Consider the following 20248-nt stretch of genomic DNA (forward strand, 5'->3'; position numbering starts at 1 on the left):
CTAAGTAAAACAGTGATAGTAAAGCAACTTATAGGGTTCTTGAGGATAAAGTGAGCTACCATTTATATAGTACTTAAAATGCAGTATCCGTGTTATGTTTATTAAATTGATTTAACAGAATAGGTAATAAGAAATAGCAGGAAGAGCTTACTGACAAACTTCCACAGTTACCTCTCCATTTTTGACAGTCATACAAAATGTTTTTTAAAAATTCTGAGAAATTTCTTCTGGTTACTTTCAAGTCAACAGATATCCATTAAACACCTACAGCCTTGGGGACACAAAATAATTTATGTGTTCCCTGTCCCTTGGGTAGTCTTTCTACACTAAATTTGGAATAAATGCTCACAGCGCAAAGTTCAAAGAAACATGCAACAGAAAGTACTATAGCGCTACACAAACAACCCGTTCGGGAAAGCCATTCGCAAATTTAAGTGCTCTAAGAGGCGTATTAATAAAAACGCAACTACCAAGTGGGAAGGCGTTTATTTTGACATCCACACAGAAGGCTGCTACAGACAACGCTGAACAGCAACAGGCATTCTGCAGAAACACTAACATTTCCCTTTTTCTCCGCCTGGGAGGTCTGACAAAACCTGAGACAGTGATCCGTGAAAACGCGGCGAGTGAACACCAAGGGCCTGTGGCGGGCGCTGAAGTCCCCGCGGAGGGGGCTCGGCGGGTACCTGCGGCCGCGGGGCGAAGAGGCTCGCGGCGGGTTCCGCGGCGGGCGCCGATCGGTGCCCAGGCCCCGGGGACGTCCCCCCGCCGCCGTCTCTCCCCGGCGGCGCGGTTCCCGCCCGCAGGGGCTGCGGGAGGAGGCGGCCTTGGGAGAGGAGGCGCCGCGCCGCGGGGCGCAGAGCAGCCCGGGCCCCCGCTCGGCTTCCCAGGCCGCGCTCCGGGCGCCGCGGCGGCCAGTCTCTCGGGGATGAGCCTCCGGCCACCAGCCCCGCCGACAACATCCGGCTCCGCGGGCGCGGGCCAGCCAGTCCCGGCCGCCCGGGGCCACCTCGGCCGGACGGAGCCCCTCGGGCGGCCCCCCGCGTCCGGGGCCCGCACGTCACTTCCGCGCCCGCGCGCCCGCGGGGAGGGGCGGGGACCGGGCGGCGGCGCGCGCTGCCCGGGGGCGCGCGGGGAGGGCGGGGCGGGGAAGGGGGAGTGTCTGCCCGGGGCCGCCCGGGCGCCAGCGCCGCCACCGCCGCCGCCGCCCGGGCAGAGGAGTTTGCCGAAGCCCGGCGCTCGGATCCGGCCCAGCCGTCCCGCCGGGAACTCGGGGCTTCGGCGCCCGGAGCACCGACCGCTCGGACCCGCGAAGTGGGAGCTGCTCCGCCCGTGGGAGCGGTGGGGCGGCCCCAGCCCCCATTCCCCTCCCTGACCCCTTCTTTCCGTCGCCCCAGGCATGGGGAACGCGGCGACCGCCAAGAAAGGCAGCGAGGTGGAGAGCGGTGAGTGCGGGGCCCCGCCCGGGGACCCTCCGGGCGGGCGCGCGCGGGGCACGGAGCGCCCCTCGGGGTCGGCGCCCCGAGGCCGCGGGCTTGGTCCAGGCCTTGCAGCGGCGATCGGGAGCTGCTCGAGGGGGCCCTGGGGACCGGCTGCCTGCCTCCCCCCGCCCCCCCGGTCCCGCGCGAGGGCTGAGCGCCCAGGGCGGGTTGGAGAGCAGGGAGAGGAGCGGTCCCCGCGACGCCCCTTCCTCCCGGAGCGAGGGGGACTCCCACATTCTGAAACACTTCCCCAAATATGGTTCTGGTAAAGAAGTGCCCGGTACCATCCCAACCTTCTCGCCCCCCCTCCCCGCCCCGCCTTTTTTGGGAGCCACAGGTAGTGCGGCCGCCAGGATTGGCTCCTTTCCCTCCATCACCTTTTCAAACCGGCCCGAGCGCACGGCGAGGGGCCGCGCGTCTGGCTCCTCCGGCGACGCTGATCCGGAGTGGAAAACTATGTTTTAGAGATCCTCCCTCTTCGGAGGAGGAATGGAAAATATGATAAGACTGAAAGACAACTTTATCCACGAGAGGAAAAAAGGCAGTGCAGGCTTGCCTTTTCTTAGGACGTTCAGGAATCTGTTACTACAAGGTAGAACTTAAAGGTCACTCCGAGCCCAGAGCTTCCCAGAACACGGTGAATTTCTTCTGAGCGCTGAAAGTGCAGGCAGGCCGCACTTTGCACCAAACAGTAAGAAATCATGGCAGTTGAATTTCTGTATGGCTACACGGATATATAGTGATGGCAGAAAAAAACCTAATTTTCCTCCCACCTTCTAAGTTCTTCTAACTGGGCTGATAAATTTACATGAGACAGGAGAAAAATCTCCAAAATTCATACTGATGTACATTTGGAGGTACCATAAAATATGAAACTTGAAGACACTCTGGGCAGTTGAGGTTTATATGCCATTTTGGACAAAGGAGAAAGGGGTCAGGGGTCTGGGATTTCAAAGGGAAAGTAGGCAATTTACAGGTAGATGAAAAGAGCAAAGGTGCTAAACAAATTCTTGCTGGGCCGCCCAGAAACAGTGGGACACAGAGGGGAGTCTAACAGACGGGCTTTGCTACATTTCTCCCTGCCTGACGCTTTTAGTTTGTGTTAGGATGCTAAGGTGATGCTCCTTTCCACGAAGCACGTTTTTCTATCTGAATTCCTTTAAGCCAGTGAAGCTGGAGGGTCAACTGTTCCGAGTCTTTTGTTTCTTAACAATCATCTTAAAATTTATATTGCAGAAGGGACATTTTTGGGGTGGCAAAACTTTGGTCCCCTTCAGTATATCTGGATTGTTGTGTACAAAATATTTATTTGCCTTTGTCGGGTTCATCTCAGATTTTAAAATTCAGTCCGAATAACAAATGGTATTGGTTATATCTCCACCAGTAAATTACATCTCTCAGCACTTGAGGGAATGCCTGATCACACCAGTTTGTGTAAAGTGTATCTTTTAATGTTTCTATGTTTGTAACATGTTTTAGGCTAGTTTTGTATTTTAGCATGAAGGAAAGTTTTTTTCTGTGTCAGTAAAGCAAAGGTTTGGAAGGATTTAGTCATTCATTTTGTTTATTATGAATAGTGAGATCAGATTATATGGTGTATGTCTCACCAGTAAGGTTTTGGTGTAACTTTTCAGGAGCTCCAGAAAAGTTGGCTATACTGTCATGCAAATTATCAGTGAACATGCTTTAGTGTGTGATGTGGAGATTTTATTTTAAAATTAAATTATTGGGGTGACATTGGTTAATCGGGTCATATAGGTTTCAAATGTACATGTCTATGATACATGATCCGTATATTGCATTGTGTGCCCACCACCCAAAGTTAAATCATCTGGCTTCTTTACCCTCTACATCCCCCTACCCCCTTCCCTCTCTGGTAACCACCACACTGTTGTTTGTGTCCATGAGTTTCAGTTTTATATCCCACATATGAGTGAAATCATATGGTTCTTAGCTTTTTCTGACTAACTTTTTTCACTTAGCATAGTATTCTCAAGGGCCATCCATGTTGTGGCAAATGGCAGTATTTCATCTTTTCTTATGGCTGAGTAGTATTTCATAGTATATATGTGCCCCATCTTCTCTATCAAATCACCTATCAAAGGACACTTTCGGTTTGTTTTGGTTTTTGCAGTTTTTAAACCAAACTCTGGCCAGTTTTATGAAAGAAAAATTTCGCATGACTTACTTTTCACCAGTCTGTCCCGGCATGCTTCTAATGATATCAGAATTGCCTGGGGCAATGACAGCCAATGTGCATACTCTGTAGTATTTTCCACATGCTCTGCCCAACTCAGTATTATTGCCACTGTCGTGAAGGCCGCCAGTCTTGGCCAACATGGCTAGTGCTCTGTTTCCTCACGGCAGGACAGTTTTTGGCAAGGATGACCAGGTTTGCTTTGTCTCATCTGGTTATCCTGAGAGTCTGCTTGTACCCCACCATGCACTTTCCACCTTTCATAACCAGCTGGAGCCTAGAGTTGGTCAACTCCAGTGACTTTTTCTGTCTTCTTTGTGGCCACCGTCTTCCTGCCTTAGGTGTAGATCGCCCCCAACCAAGAGCAGCTGCCAAGATGGCCAGGGAGCTAGAAAGCTCAAAGTACACTTTGGCCGTCTCCTTGTCTCGGCCACCACGAATAATGTTGCAATGAACATAGAGGTGCATGTATATTTGCGAATACATGTTTTCAGATTTTTCGGGTAGATATTCAGAAGACGGATTGCTGGGTCGTATGGTAACTATATTCTTAATTTTTTGAGGAACTGCCATGGTGTTTTTCATAGTGTCTGTACCAGTCTACATTCCCACCAGCAGTGAAGGGAGGGTTCCTTTTTCTCCACAACCTCTCCCACACTTGTTATTACCTGTGAGGTGGTTTCTCATTATACTTTTTAAATTTGCATTTCTGTAATAGCTCGTGAAGTTGAACACCTTTTCATATATCTGTTGGCCGTTTGTATGTCTCTGGGGGCAGGTGTCTTCAGGTCCTCTGCCCATTTTTAATTGGATTGTTTGTTTGTTGTTGAGTTGTATGAACTCTTTATATATTTTGGATATTAACCCCTTGTCAGAGCTGTTGTTTGCACAATATGATCCTTCATTCAGTTAGTTGGTTGCCTTTTTGTTTTGTTATTGGTTTCTTTTGCTGTGCAGAAACTTTTTAGTTTGATAATGTTCCATTCACATATTTTTACCTTTACTTCCCTTACCTTTGGGGTCAAATCCATAAAATGTTCTCTATGACCAAAGTGATAATGGAGATTTCAAAAAGCCGATGTAGAGGTAGAACTTTCATTGTCTTTTTATTGTACAAATGTAGTAACTAACTGTACTATAATATAAAATATAAAGAATGCAGAAAGTGTAAAGGATTATTTGTGTCTGATGCACTGTCAATTTCCCTTTTAATTTAAAGCTGTATTAATTTAAGCTAAATCATGTGCTAATTGTATTCCAAAAAGTGTGCTTGGTAATTGAATCATATCAGTGATTTTTGTTAGCAAGTGCTGGCCTGTATGGTGCTTATATTTTCCATGGTGAGAGTAGACTCTTCTGTGACCTATATGCAGTAGTCCTACCTAATCCACGGTTTTACTCTGTGGTTTCAGTTACCCTCGGCCAGTCACATTCCAAAAATATTAAATGGAAAGTTCCAGAATAAAACAATAAATTTTAAATGTGTGCCATTCTGAGTAGCATGATGGAATTCTGCACCATCCCACTTCATCCATCCTGCCCAGAATGTGAACCATCCCTTTTGTTCAGCGTACTCTCTACCTGCCTGTTAGGCACTTAGTACCGTCTTGGTTATTAGATTGACTGTCATTGTATCACAGTTCTTGTGTTCAAGAAATCCTTATAGTAGCCTGGAACTATGTCACAACCCTGTGTGGTTCACCTCACTTCGTCTCATCACTTAGGCATTGCATCATCTCACATCAAAAGAAGGGTGAATATAGTGTAGTAAGATATTTTGAGAGAGAGAGAGACCACATTCACATAACTTTTATTACAGTATATTGTTGTTATTTTTATTTCGTGATTAGTTACTATTGTTAATCACTTACTGTGTCTACTTTATCAATTAAACTTTATCATAGGTATGTATGTATAGGAAAAAACTAGTACATGCAAGGTTCAGTACTATCTACAGTTTTGGACATCCGCTGGGGGTCTTGAGAATGTATCCCCCGTGGATAGTGGGAACTCCTGCATTTCTGTTATTAAGTTGTGAAACCAATTCTCTCCTGGACAGTAACAATTTGAAGCTCATAGCTATGGGATCATCTTGAAATATTTACAGAAAACAGAATGGAAACTTTGTTTATCTAAATATATTTAAATTGTTCCAATGAATAATTCTTTCCTAAGCTTTAACTGTTGGTGACAGCCTAATTCTTAAGTATATTTGCCAGCTTTTTATGTAAGTTTGTTAGTGGAAAACTGAAGGTCATATGGCAGTTGGAATAAATCTTGTGAAATGATAAAAGAAAATATCAAATGGTGTCTCATAAGGACAATTATTTGAAATGCAATGGGTTGATCAGTTTGTAATTTGTATTTGGAACAATGTTATCAGGCACGTGTTGCTGCTTTTCTACTGTAGGGAACAAAAAAATATTATTGATATATCTTAAAACTTAATGAAAGAACAATGTTACCATATATATCTAACTGTTTTGTGTGTATTTAAAAAAATTACTCTTGAAAATATATGCCTTTCAAAGTTTGATTGTAGTTATTTAAACTTCAGTGGATAAAGTTTTAGAAATATAAGTGATCTTAGAGATCAGCCTGTGTAATCATTCCCTTTCAAAGCCAAAGTGCCTCACCACTGAAGAAGCTGGAATTGAGATCATAGTATTAGTGATATCAAGGTAAGGAATAGAGGCTGGTGTCCTGACTCCATTCTGCATCACTAAATAATCAACTAATAAATATATATTCAAAATGTCTACCAAGTGTTTTAGTTTCATTTTTACACCCTGTGAGTAAAAGCTCAAGAAATTTACTATCTAGTGTAAGAAAGACAATGTACATATAAAGGTTTACTGGAAAGCAATATATAATAAGTGCTAACATTATGGAAAGTGAAGTGGAACTCTGAAAGCTACCAATAGGAAAATGTTTGATTTGAAAAGCTAATTTTAAAATATCAGGTTGGCTGAGATCTGAGGTTTGGTTTGGACTGCGTTTCATATAGGTGACTCGAGTTTAATTCCAAAACTATTCCAGAAGACTGAAACTGGGCATAAAGATATTTGAAAAAGGTCTTGGTTATCTTTGACAGTCTGGTGCCTTTGTTGTACTCTATTGAAACTTACTCCTCTGCTATTAAAATTAAACATTTTCTGGGGTAAGGCTTAAAAGCTAGGGAGAGTCCATTCTCATCTCCATAGTTTCTGGAGATAACGTTACGTTAGGCACCTATTGTACTGTAGTGAACTGGGAATTTGTATTGATATGTCTTAAAACTTAATGAAAGAATAACTCTTACCATTACATATTTGTTTTGTGCATTTAAAAAAATTACTCTCAAAAATATATGCATTTCAAAATTTCAGTGTAGTTATTTAAACTTCAGCTAATACCCCAAAACATAATGTTTTAGAAATATGAGTATATAATTCTCAGAGAAGTTTTAAACTCTTGTTCAAAGTTGTTTTAACTCTCCATTTTCTCACTTTTTAGTTTAGCCACAATTACCAACATAAAAAATACATGCCACTTACTATAACCTGGGAGGGATTTTGTTAGTTTATTTCATTAAAAAAAAAAAATAGGCCCCACAGGTTGCCTGTGAAGCTTTATATTACACTCTCATGGCAAAGGTGTTGAGGCCTGTGTGTGAGGAAAGTGTTGGTAGAGATTTGGATGTAAATTTTCCCATGACTGCAAGTGGTAGAGCCACACTGTGTAACCTTGTGTCTGCGTAATGGTTTTTGAATGTTTTCCAGAAATCTCTCTGTCTTAAGAACTTAAGGAGAATAGAAATTAATCAAAGAAAGTCACCAGTAGACTAGGTTCAACCAAAATGCAAGTTTCATAACAACTACATTTTTTTAAGGTTTACTGTGTACCAGGTTCTCACTAATAAGCACTTTGCATAAATAATTTCATTAAGCTTTTCAACTCTATGAAGCAGTTTCGTTATTTGTAAATTTTATAGTTGAGAAAATAGAGGGTCAGGGAGCTTAAATGACTCGCCTAAGGTTGCAGGACTAGTTAAGTCAAGGAGCAGCATTTGAATCTGGGTAGCCTGACCCCTGAACCTGAAATCCTAACAACTCTGCTGAACAGCTTCTATATCCAGGGGAAAAGCTGATTTTGAGACACATAGCTTACTCTTTACTTTGTTACAGTTTATTATCAGTTATAGAACATTTTGGTTGTTTCAATAATGCCTTTATTTGGGTATATTAAATATCTTAAGTGAGAGTTACTTTTTCTTGTATCATTCTCTAGATTCAGTTTTCTCATTGGTACAGTGAGGACAAAGGCTTAAATTACTTTCAAAGTCTTTTCAGAATCAACATGGTGTAATTTCAAATTAAGCCATATAAAATTAATTTTATATACTGAAAACCTTTGTCTTTATTGCTATTTGTATTTAATTATTTTTTCATTTGTAATGTATGCCTTTCCTTCCTATTAAATAGCCAACCAAAAAAATTACTAATTACTATTTGAACTTGTACTGATATTTTTAAAGTATTTAGAAATTTGCATTTTGCCATGGTTTAGAATAGTACTGTTCAGTCGTACTTTCTGCTGTGATGGAAATGTTCCTGGTATTGTGGCAGACACTGGCTGCAGGCAGCTATTGAGCACTTGCAATGTGACTGGGGAGACTGAGGAACTCAATTTCTAACTTACAGGTGGCTGTTAGTATTTGCTATGTTGGATAGCACAGGTGTAGAACATAGCTGTCTTTACATAAAATAAAAATGCCAATGCATCATTCCATCATTTTTGGGAATTTGTGGATCCTCACAAGTGTGTGTAGATCAACAAAATGCTGGATTTATCTTTCTTGTACTAGGTAGGAAACTTAGTGATCAGATTATTATAATTTAGTAATTTGTATATAATTTGTAAAGTTAACCACAAAGTTCATTTTCTTATTGGGCTCTACTAGAAAGAAAATTTTGTAGTTTTCAATACTGAATCTCAGAGAATATATTGTTATTGAAAATTTTTGTAGATTTAATGTCAATTAGGAACAAATTTAGGGATCTCATAGCTCACTCATATGTTTAAAACTTTCAGTTACAGACTTATTTTAAAAGGAAAACCAGTAGCAGATATTTGTTCCAATTCACTGGATTAGCAGAAGACCTTAGTCTCCCTTGGGTTAAAAAGTAAGAAAAAGAATGTAAAAAGTTAAAACAAACAGCAACGCTATTTGGTTGATAAATACAAACTACGTCATCCAGTTTTGTGATTCTCTGGTTCATTTTGTGCAGATTATCAACTTTATACAATTATCTGATGCTGAGGCGCCCTTTTTCTCATGCTCCTGGTCAGCGTCCTCCACATGGCCGTGGCCAGATCGCTGCTGATCACTGCCGGCCGCGGCGGTCAGCGGGGTGCAGGCCAGCAGGGAGCCAGGGCACCGTGGCTGAGGGGCAGCCCCGCAGCAGGGAAGGGCCTAGGTGAGCCAGGGTCGCTGTTAAGACCCTGTCATGGTCAGGAGTTGACCATAAGTCATTTGGATATGCCATTAAATTAATAAAGTAAAACAATTAGTATAGTTTACAAGATTATCTATACATCTAGGTGATGAGAAATGTCAGTTCACATATGGGACCAGATTTCCTCAGGGGAAATACATCTTAAGTTTTTAATGGGGAAAAAAAAATGTTAAATAGAAAAATGTGGAATTTATGGGAGGTAAATATGCCCAGGTCAGTATCATATAATTTTGAGTATTTTATCTTAATTTTTAAAATACTCCTTCAAGAGTATCCTGTATAGTTTTTTACTTTGTCCATTCATTTATTCATTCATTCATTCATTCCACATAATTGAGCTTCTGATATATGACAGATTCTCAGCAAGACTATGAAAATAAAGATTGAACAGGACACAGGACCTGCTCCAGAGGGCCTGTATTCCAGCAGGAGACAGACATGTCAACAAATTAATGAAAAAAACAAAAAAACAAAACCCAGCTGTTACAGTGCTTTCATAGAAGTTCAGTGGGGGAACCCGCTGAAAACATAGTCAGTTACACTGGTTCAAAAAGGACTTCAAAGAGGAGGTGAGCCCTGAGTTGAGCTTTGGAAACGGTGCATGTTCAGCACAGGATTTCAGGGGAAATGTGTTCTGAGCAGAGGGAGCGCCGCGTGAAGACTGCCTCACTCAGGTGAGGGGCTTCAGGGTCTCAATCAAGGTACTAGAGGGAGGGATGCAGGAAAGGATCTGAAACGTGGGAAACTCGAGAAGGAAAATGAGTGGACTGTACTTAGCTGGTAGCATGTGGGGAATGAGGAAAAGAAGGAATTAGAAATCGCTCCCAAGTTTTTAGCTTCTGTGTCTTGGCGGGTGGGTTGTGATGCTTGTAATGGAGTCAGAAATGCATACAAGGGGAAGAGCAGGTTTGGGGGGCCTATTGAACTCGGGCGCCTACGGCATTTCTGAGAAATGATACCTGATTGGTGGTTTTATATGTGGATGTCCTTTTATTCCCCCAGCCGTGACCTTGGATGGTCAAGGGATCTTTTCTACATGTAATCCTCATTTTGCTTCCCCTTTTAAGACCAGCTCTTTAGAAACTATAGAACTGTAGCATCTGATATAACTTCTATAAGTTAAGAACTATAGCTTACTAAAAGTTTTTTTTTTGTTTTGAAAACAGTAAAAGCCAAAGCACTGATGAGAACAGTGTAACTTTTAGAGACACAAATTAATGTAAAGTCAGATACAATATTACTTTCATAATTGAAGTATGTGCATCCTGTAAGTTCTTGAACATTGTAGAGTCATGCGGAATAGTGGAAAGAATATGTAAAATATAGTGCAAACACATGTGGTATTAAGTAAATGTTGGTTTTCTTCCCCTAGCGTCTTAAAATAGATATTAAAAAGTTAAGATGTAATTTAATAGTAAGAACATGCACTTCAAATAAGAAAAATCTAAAATCTGCTTCCTAATACACTTTGTTACTTCACTTTGGACAAGTGTTTTAATGTCTCCAAGCTATACTATAAAATTAAGAAAGATGGGTTTAAAAATGAGGTTGTGATCTCTTCCAGCTTCATAATCCAGTGATTCCAATGTATTTATTAAAAGAACGAATGTACATTTTTAAAAGGAGTAAGATTTAGGAATAAGTTATAGAAGGTTCTCACAAAATAATGCAGGTAGAGAAGTGGTAAAAGAGCCTCCAGGTGGAAAAATAAGGTAATTAATTACAGAAAATGTTTGAATACTTAAAGAATGGTAGTCTCTAAATTTTGATTTCAGAAATTTATGAATCACTGTGTTGATCTTTGAAGGCACTCTCATGCTCTACAGATAAAGGGACTGTCTGAGTGGTAGTCATCAGGAGAGTATACTGGAAATAAAACATAGAACATTCTACTCTTTTTTAAAAATCTTTATTGTTGAGAGTATTACAGATCCACCCCCCCACACACACCTTTTCCCTCCATTGCCCACCTTTACCCTATTGTCTATGTCCTTGGGTTACGCACATATGCATATAAATTCTTTGGTTAATCTCTTCCTCGCCCTCCTCTCCCCTTCCCTGTGAAATTCCTCAGTCTGTTCCATGCTTCCATGCCTCTGGTTCTATTTTATTTGTCAGTTTATTTTCTTCATTAGAGTCCACATATAAGTGAGATCATGTGATATTTGTCTTTCTCTTACTGGCTTATTCATTCTACTCTTAATGTAAAACCCTTAGCACACAATGTGTAGTTGTGATTTTTTTATATAGCAGATCCAGAGAAAGGTCAGGGGTAGCTAATAGGAGTAAGAGAAAGGAAGGTCTGTTGTATGAGGGTAAACTAAAAGACAAAAAAGCGAACAAACAAAACACCAAACTTCAATCTAGAAAGATTAGGGCTACATCATTGAAGTGTGTAAAGTAGTATAGACAGAAAATCTGGGATTTTTCACCTAAATTTTGAATACTATTCAAAATTCATAAAATTCCTCAAAATTCATAAAAGCTATTCCTCAAAATTCATAAAAGCCAGTTGGAGAGCAAGTAAAAGGAAATACAGTAAAACATTGATAAACAAGGCTTAGGATAAATATATTTAACTGATTCACCATCATTTATGTTAAAGGTGAAACATTTGTGCTTATAAATTCAGATAGTATTTTTAGCAATTGCTAGAAAAACTTAATGTTTTTTTCTCTTTCTGTAGGTTTTGTTACCCCTTCAGCTTTTACTGCTACCAAAAGAATCATCACTATTAACAAATAGATCTTCCCTTTTTTCTTTCTAATAGTGAGGTTTATTACTATAATGCAAATAATAAATTATTTCCCGTGATGTGGAGGTGTAGTATAAATTTTTATATTTTAATCTGCTATAATTCATCCATTTATCTAATTTTTTTTTAATTTCCGGAGGATGGGAGCTAAAGAGTTGTCTTTATGTAGCTCATAGTCTATTGGAAGATCTAGGTAAGTAAATGAGAATTTTTTAGGAAGTATAGTATAGAATGTTTCCTGTGGTAATAAGTTGGTTGTCACTTTTTGGTTGTAATGTAAATTAGATTCAGTAATGCTCTGTATCTATACAGATTATTTTCTGAATCAAACTTGGGACTCATAAAAAGAAATATTCACTAATTGATAATTCACAATGATGAATGAAGCACTAGCATATTTGACAATAGGACTGCCTTAGAAAATCTAACGTAGATGTCATATCTCTATCTGACTTGCTGTAATAAGGTATTAAGTCACGGACTTTATGGTCATGGTTTAAGATTGTATTCCCTGTTGCCTACTATTCATATAAGGTTAACTTTTTAATGATTTTTGAAACTTTTCTTTTCCTATAAAGCAACTGTTGAAACTAAACCTTTAAGTCTTTGGCAAATCTGTATTCTCCATCTCGACTTTGTCCTCAAAAATTTAAAGATACTGTCTTGAGATCTCATTATTGTGGGGTCTTACTGAACAAAATTAGTACCCAGTTTCTATACCACATTAGTATTTTTAAGTAGTTGACCATATAGCATCAGCAGACCCTAGTTGTATGTGAGCCACAAACTTGAGAGAACATGTTTATATAGATATTACTTAGCTTTTTCTGTAGGAGCCAGTTCTGTTGATAACTTAGCTCCTCCAACCCAATCCTTGCTCAGTTCTCTAGATGAGTAGGAGCCATGAAAAGTTAAATTGGGGAAGAATATGAATTTCTCTTTAGGCTGTAGTCTTCAGCTTACTAAATTTACCATAGTTCAACTGAAGTATTTTCTTTGTCAGTCATTCAATTCTCTAGTCATTCTCAATCCCTACTCATTGAGTGCCTGCCTTGTACCAGGCACTGTGCTTGTCCATAAATGCAAACATGCAAGTAAAAAAGTAAGACTCAGTTTCTTACGCTGGGGGACAGAAACATACAGATATTTATGTTAAAATTACAATGATACACAGGTGCCTGAGATGGATACTTGGGTGAAAGTAAAGCATCGTCGTTTATACAGGAATAAGTATAGAATTCCTGAGATCATGTTGGGAAGTAGATTGTAATGGACTGAAATGGAAATGCTTTGAGTCCATTTTGGAGATATTTCCATCTGTCCTTGTAGCACTTACACCAACATTGATTTCTCAGCTGTTTTTCCCACTACACATTGGCATCTGTAAGGTCAGAGACAGTATCTGCCTTGCTTAGTGTTTTAATCCATAGAATTTGGCACAATTCCTGGCTAACGGTGGAAGCTAAAAGCATGGATAGTTAAACGGATAAAAAATCCAAGCCTATTTTAGAAGTGCTTACCCCCCTTCCCCTCAGTTGGCAGGTACTTTCTCTGTAATATATTGACTATTTGGGTAGAGTAGTCGATTTACTTGATAAGAGAATACCTCTTTCCCTCTCTTCTTAGCACATAGTTTATCTGACATTTATATGTCAAAATTATATCACTTTTAATTGGTAGGTCTCAGGCTTCAAATAGAAAGACGTTGGATCAGGGAAAACTATTATGTTCCCAGCCTCTTGGAGAATTGCTGCTCATTTGAGGCCTGCTGTGGTCTGAATGTTTGTGTCTCCCCCAAATTCATGTGTTGAAATCTTAACCCTCGAGGTGATGGTATTAGAAGGTGAGACCTTTGAGAGGGAATTAAGTTACGAGGCCCCTGCCCTCGTGAATGGAATCAGTGTCTTTATAAAAGAGGCCTGAGAGCGTTCCCTTGCCCCTTCGCCAGGTGAGGTTGCAGAGAGGACGACTGTCGGTGAGGAAGTGGGCTTGCAGCGGATACCACAGCTGTCGGCCCCGTGCTCTTGGGCTTGCTCCTCTTCAGAAGTGTGAGAAGTAAATTTCTGTTTATAAGCCACCCCGCCTGTGGTCCTTTGTTAGAGCAGCCTGAGCAGACAAGGCTTACACCATTCAGCTCCACCACTGCCTTCCTCATCCTGCTGCTGTGATTTACTGATCTGCAGGTGAGCATGCACTTGAGTTTAAATATGCATCGTCTCTTGAATTTAAAAATATACATAGTTGCAAACTTATTTATTAATTAATTTTTAAAGTTGATTTTAGAGAGTAAGGGAGAGGGAGAGAGGAGAAGAGAGAGGGAGAAAGAGAGAGAGAAACATTGATAGGTTGCCTCCCGCGCACACCCCAGCTGGGGATCGAACCTGCAACCTGAGTATGCACCCTGACCAGAAATCGAACCCATGACCTTTCGGTGTATGGGACAACTCTCCAACCAACTGAGCGACTGTCCAGGGCCATAGTTGCATATTTAAATGGGAATGTGTTCTTACTCTCTGTGGAAATGTAGCTTTTATTAACAGTAGATATTAATTTATCTAATGTAGAAAGGAATTGAATTATCCCTGCCCCTATTTTTAAAAAATAAATTCACTGACTGTCCATTGAGAATTTAGAACCTAGCTACTGAGGTGATCAGAAGTTACTGCCCTGGGTACTTAATAGTATTAACCTGGTATCTGGATCACCCTGAGATTTAGGAAGTAATAAAGGTACTTTAAAAGAAGCAGTTATAGGTGTTAAATGTATTTCTATAAGCTCACATAGTTACTTTTAAAATCTTTCCTAATCTGCAAAATGGAGATAGTGCTAAATTGTGAGATTTAGGTGTGTGATGTGTTTCTTGTGGCACCTAGAAAATGATCAGTAAATAGTAACTATAGTGTTTTAAGGGAAATCCTTAACCACTGTTTATATAGATTGGGCACATTTTTTAACAAGTCTGAATTGCCGCCCACTGGACAGCTAGAAAAAGTGAACTAATCTACTGGAGTAATTATAGATTATAGGAGGTGGTTTGTATCCATAACCTCATGACCACCCCGAATAAAAAGATACAAAAATTCAGGGAGAAATTTTAAAGTTATCCATCAAAACTTTAAAAATTACATAAAACAGCTTATTTATTTCCCACAATAATCCTATGTAATAGATACTGTCATCATCATTTTTTTCTAGTAAGAAAACTAAGACTTAGAAAAGTTAAACAAGGTTACACAGCTAGTTAAATGGCAGAGTTTCGTGTAATGCAGCTTAGTTAACCTGATCCTCCGCCCTCATAACCACTATGCTGCACTGCTCCCCTAACGTGTTGATGATAATTTTCTTTTAAAAATTGTGCATTTGAAACTGTTCTAGAATCCAAAGGGCCCTTAGAAGATCTGTCCACCTACCTTATCACCTTTTTAGAGTATTACTTAACTTCTCCTATGTACCGGGCACTGTGGTCAGTATTATGTGTATAATGCCTGATTTAACTTCATAACCCTTTGATATAGAAACTTGGTTGGTTTTATTGTATACAAGAGAAAATTTAGGCACAGAGAGGTTAAGTAACTTGTCAAAACCGACATGGTTAGTAAGCAGTAAAGGACGGTTTTGAACCAAGGCAATTTGACTCTAGAGTCTGTGTTCTTAACCACATGCCATATTGGCTACTTTTCTAAAAACTTGTAAATGTTTTATTTCATTGAGTTATTTCTTTCATAATAATCTTTCCAGTGATGGTAAACTCATTACTCTCTAAGGCAGTGTATCAGTCAGGGTTACACCACAGAAACAGTATCAGTAGGGTAAATATTAACAGATATTTTGCAAAGAATTGACTTGTTGATTGTGGGGTCTGGCTAGGCAAGTCCAAAATTCATAGAGCATGCTCTCAGGAAGGGCAAGCTGGAACTCTGGGACACAGGCTACATTCCATAGCCGAATGTCCAGATTATCTAGGATAACCTTCTTTACTTGAAGTAAACTGATTATGAACTTTAATCACATCTACAAAATACCTTCACATCAAAACCTTGGGTAGTGTTTTTTGAATAACTGGAGACTATACCCTAGCTGAGTTTTGACCTTCATTTATTTATTGATCACTCCTATCACCTCTTCAACTCCACCGTCACCCTCACAATGTACATAAACCGTATTACCTTTAAAAATAAACACAAACCTCAAAAGAAAAGGTACAGAAATGATTGAACCAGAAAGCCTATGCTGAGGCTGGTTACTGTGTTTGAGCATAAAACTTAGCACTTTTTACAAGGTAGTGTTACCGGTGTTGGGGGTCCTTGGATTCCCCCCGAGAAGACAGAAATTGAGAGGAAACCTCAGAAATTTACAGACAGATTTTATTAAGCTTATGCTCGAGCACAAGAGAGGCAGCACAGAGGAAAGGAAGGCCCTCTGAACTGACTTGGAGGCTGGCTCTGCTTGGCTGCTTTTGTAAGATGGGGGCAAAGTGGGCTTGTGAAATTTTCCATTTCAGTGTCAGGTGACTACACGATTTCGACTGCTCATTATCGCCAACCTTGATCAGCTAGCTATGCATGCGGCTCAGTAGTTTAAGCAGGCAGCTAGAAGGGAGATAAAATCAGCTACCTCTGTGCCTTTGATCAGGTAGTGGAGGGGTGGTGACATTTTGGGGTCAGCTTATTCTGAGCTCCTTCTGACCCCCTGGTCTTAACCTGGCTTCCTGGATACCTGGTATTTTCTGTTCCCAGACCCAAGTCCTTAAGCTGTCTCAGCAAGGGAGTTATACAGTATAGAACCTCTAAATTCACTGAAATTCTAACAGGAATTCTAACAGGAATTTAATCTATTAAATACAAGGAGCATTGGCCCACATAATTGATGAGATAATTAGTGTTTAGTAAAAGAGAGAATTTTCTCTTTAGATTTTCTCTCTTTAGATTCTTAGGTGCAAGAAGGAGTGGTTCAGACAGCTGCCTGAGGTTTTATATATATATACATATAGATATATGTAATATCTATTTATATCTTTACCTTTTTATGCTCTTTTGATAAATAAAATTTAAAATGCTGTAAGATTTTTTACTAAGACATAGAAGATTTAAAGCAGTGCATCCTAGATTTTCAACTAAATTAAAAGGCTTTTATAAGATTGTTAAGTGTGTGTCTCACAGACTCTCTCAGTTAGACAGTTGGGGTTTCTAGAAATGACATTGTCCTATAGCAGCAGCCTTACCTGAGGTTCAAGATAAAGAGGGCTTCTCAGGAAAAACTGTAAATATGGTTTTTGTCTGTTGGAGTTGATTATAATTTGATAATAAGAAACCCACAGAGTTTTAAAAGGAATTGTATCATTTAAATTGAAAGGGACGGAGAGTACGTAAGGAACAAAAGCCTCTGGGCCCTCAGCCTCCTGTGGACAGCAAAGGCCGAGAAGCTATTCAGCTCTAAATATAGGCCATTTCTTATGGAAAATGAAGCTTCACTCAGGGGATGCCATCTAGGAGCCACAGAGTAGGGGGCAGTCACTCCTGGGCCTAATCAAGGAACTGGTGACATGTGCCCAACTGGATTTCAGAATTGCTACTGACCAATGACTATTACTGGCCTCTTGTTTCTCCCCTTTTCAATTTCTCCCATTGCGGTTTTTTATTCTTGTCTCGCCATTTATATTGGGTATGTGTTGGGCAGATAACTTGAATCTTTAGTTCATGGGTCTTCAGATTAGAAGATTCATACCTGAGGAGCTGCATCCAAGAATCTGGATCTGAGGAGCCTCATCTCCGTCTGCACCTGTTTTAGAGTAGGTCCTGGACTTTGAGCCAGTGCTGTAATGGGATGAGACTTCTGGGGGTCTTGGCAGGGGTTGAGTATATTTTATATGTGGCCAGAATGTAGACTGTGGCAGAATAGAGAAGGCTGCAAGTTTTTAACCACCCTTTTCATTCGGAGGCGTAGTTGATTTCTTCACCCCTTTGAATCTGGTCTTCCAATAAAATACAGTGGATGTGATGCTGGGTCAGTTCTAGGCTTCTCCCTTTGAGAGAACTCACAGCCTCTGCTCTCGTAGAAGCTAGCTGCTATGTTAGAAGTATGACTATTCTGAGACCAGCCTGGTGTTAGAAGCCCAACTAACCACTTGGAAAGAAAGAGAGAGAGGAGGGGGCGAGAGCGAGAGCAAGAGCGAGTTTGGCCACATGGAATCGTAGCACTTGGCACTAGACAAGCGAGTGAAGCCCAGCCTTCATCTGTGGGTGGTGAGTGACTCAGCCAGCAGTGAGACTTGAGATGCCAGGTGTGTGACCCGAGTCAGGCTGTTCCAGCTGTACTCCAGCTGTTTGAGGCATCCAGTTTGGACTCCAGACCTCAGAGAGAGATGAGTAATTCCTACCCTGTGCAAATTCTTGAACCACAGAATTGTTGGCAAAATATAGTGATTGTTTTAACACTAAGGTTTTTTATTGGTTACATAGCGATAGACAACTGAAACACAAATGAAGGGACTGAAATACAGAAAAATCATATCACCTGCCCAGAAATAGTAAGAGCCATTGTCATCAATCACATTTTTAACTGCCTGTGTTCCTGTTCTTTCCAGAGGACTCTCTACAACCCTTTTCCATCATTAGCAAACCTTTCTGTACATGTAGGTTTACCATGTCATGGGGGCTTATTCCCTAGCACCTTACAATTAATAGTTGGAGAGTTATGGTTGGCATAACTCCTTGACTTAATTATGGAGTAATGAAACAATCTGACGTACAGTTGGGTACTATTTTAAACAATCTCAAGTGGGACCTTCCCCTCTGAGTGTTTTGTAAAACAGATCCCACACACAAAAGCATTTAGTTAGCAAAGTGCAACTGACTTAAAATTTCTTAGAGGAAATTCAGAATAATTTATATAATATATCAAAAAGTAAGCAGCGTCGTCCTCATGTGACACTAAAGTTTGTCTCAGCTGTCCTTCTGATTGCCCTATCGATTAGAGGTCTTCTTTCTTCACCATTCTCCAGAAGAGAATTCTACCCCAGTCACGTCTCCCTTCTGGATATTTTCTTCCGGAACATCCAGTTCCTTCCCACCTTCTTAGTATGCAGAGAAACTTCTCACAGAAAAACCAATCTGACATCAAGGCACTGATGCTTGGCTTTTTTGTTGTTGTTGTTAACCTAGAGTCAATTTATCAACTTTTTTTCTCAACAAAGGAATTTTCATAACAACTTTTAAGAAATTGAAAGTTTCCACTTATCATTACTTATATATTAGAAAAAGAGAAGAGAAATCTCAACCAGAATCCCACCATTCACAGATAACCACTGTTAGCATTTTTTCTTCAATATAGTATTCTCCCTTTATCTGCAGGTTCTCTCTCCAAGATTTCAGTTACCCGTAGTCAACCACATTTCAAAAATATTAAATGAAAAAGTCCAGAAATAAACAATTCATAAGTTTTAAATAGTGCACCATTCTGAGTAGTGAGACGAAATCTCATGTCCTTTCCAGGGCATGAATCATCTCTTTGTCCAGTGTATCCACACACTGTATATTCTCCCTCCAATTAGTCACTTGTAGCCATCTCAGTTATCAGATAAACTGTTGCAGTATCACAGTGCTTGTATTCAAGTAACCCTCATTTTCCTTAATAATGGCCCCAAAGCACAAAAGTAGTGTTGCTGGCAACCTGGATATGCTAGAGATGCCACAGAGCGCTTCCTTTAAGTAAAAAAGCATATATAGATAGGAAGAACCTTAGTATATATAGGGTTCAGTACTATTCATAGTTTCAGCATCCACTGGAATTTTTGGAATTTATCACAAGTGGACAAAGGGGAACTACTGTATATCTTTTTTAAAAATATATGGGTGAGTTTTAATAAAAATAAGATTATAGTGATAATAGTATAGTGCTTATTATGTGTCAGGAACTGTTATAGACGTTTTACTCTGGTTTATTTCATATAATCCACTTCACAACCCAGTGAGGTCTATAGTTTTATTAACCCCTTTTGCAGGTGAAGAAACTGAAACAGTTAAGTAACTAGCCCAGGCTCACATACCTGGGATTCAGATCCAGGGAGTCTTGAATTTAAGCCTGCACTTTCAACCATTAACCTAACCCGCCATCCATTAACACACTGACTTATACGTTGCTTTTATTTTGTTTTGTTTTTATGTTATGATTTTTTCCATACAGTCTATAGGAAAATTTTTTACATTCAGTATGTTAAGTTTATTAAAATAATAACATGTATAGAATGAATTTTTTTACTCCACTTCAGCAGTAACCATTCTCTCTGCATTGATTAGTTTTGCTTGTTTTATGAATGTAG

General features: G+C 40.1%; 1 protein-coding gene and 1 pseudogene across 2 annotated transcripts in view; one reads left to right on the forward strand and one right to left on the reverse strand.

The window, feature by feature from the left end:
* Nucleotides 1-1263: 1263 nt before the first annotated feature.
* PRKACB (protein kinase cAMP-activated catalytic subunit beta) overlaps nt 1264-20248 on the forward strand; it is a 95671-nt gene continuing 76686 nt past the window's right edge. Inside the window, exon 1 of one of the 2 annotated variants that reach the window (XM_087820555.1) lies at nt 1264-1445. In XM_087820555.1, coding sequence (XP_087676681.1) covers nt 1400-1445 — 46 coding nt within the window. In that variant the 5' untranslated portion in view covers nt 1264-1399. The remainder of the gene's footprint in view (nt 1446-20248) is intronic. The other variant, XM_087820556.1, reaches the window with a different exon arrangement.
* Nucleotides 3666-4164, reverse strand: LOC107543169 (large ribosomal subunit protein eL30 pseudogene; annotated as a pseudogene).

This window comes from Miniopterus natalensis, chromosome 9 (assembly GCF_054644295.1).
Source record: "Miniopterus natalensis isolate mMinNat1 chromosome 9, mMinNat1.hap1, whole genome shotgun sequence".
Lineage (NCBI taxonomy): Eukaryota > Metazoa > Chordata > Mammalia > Chiroptera > Miniopteridae > Miniopterus > Miniopterus natalensis.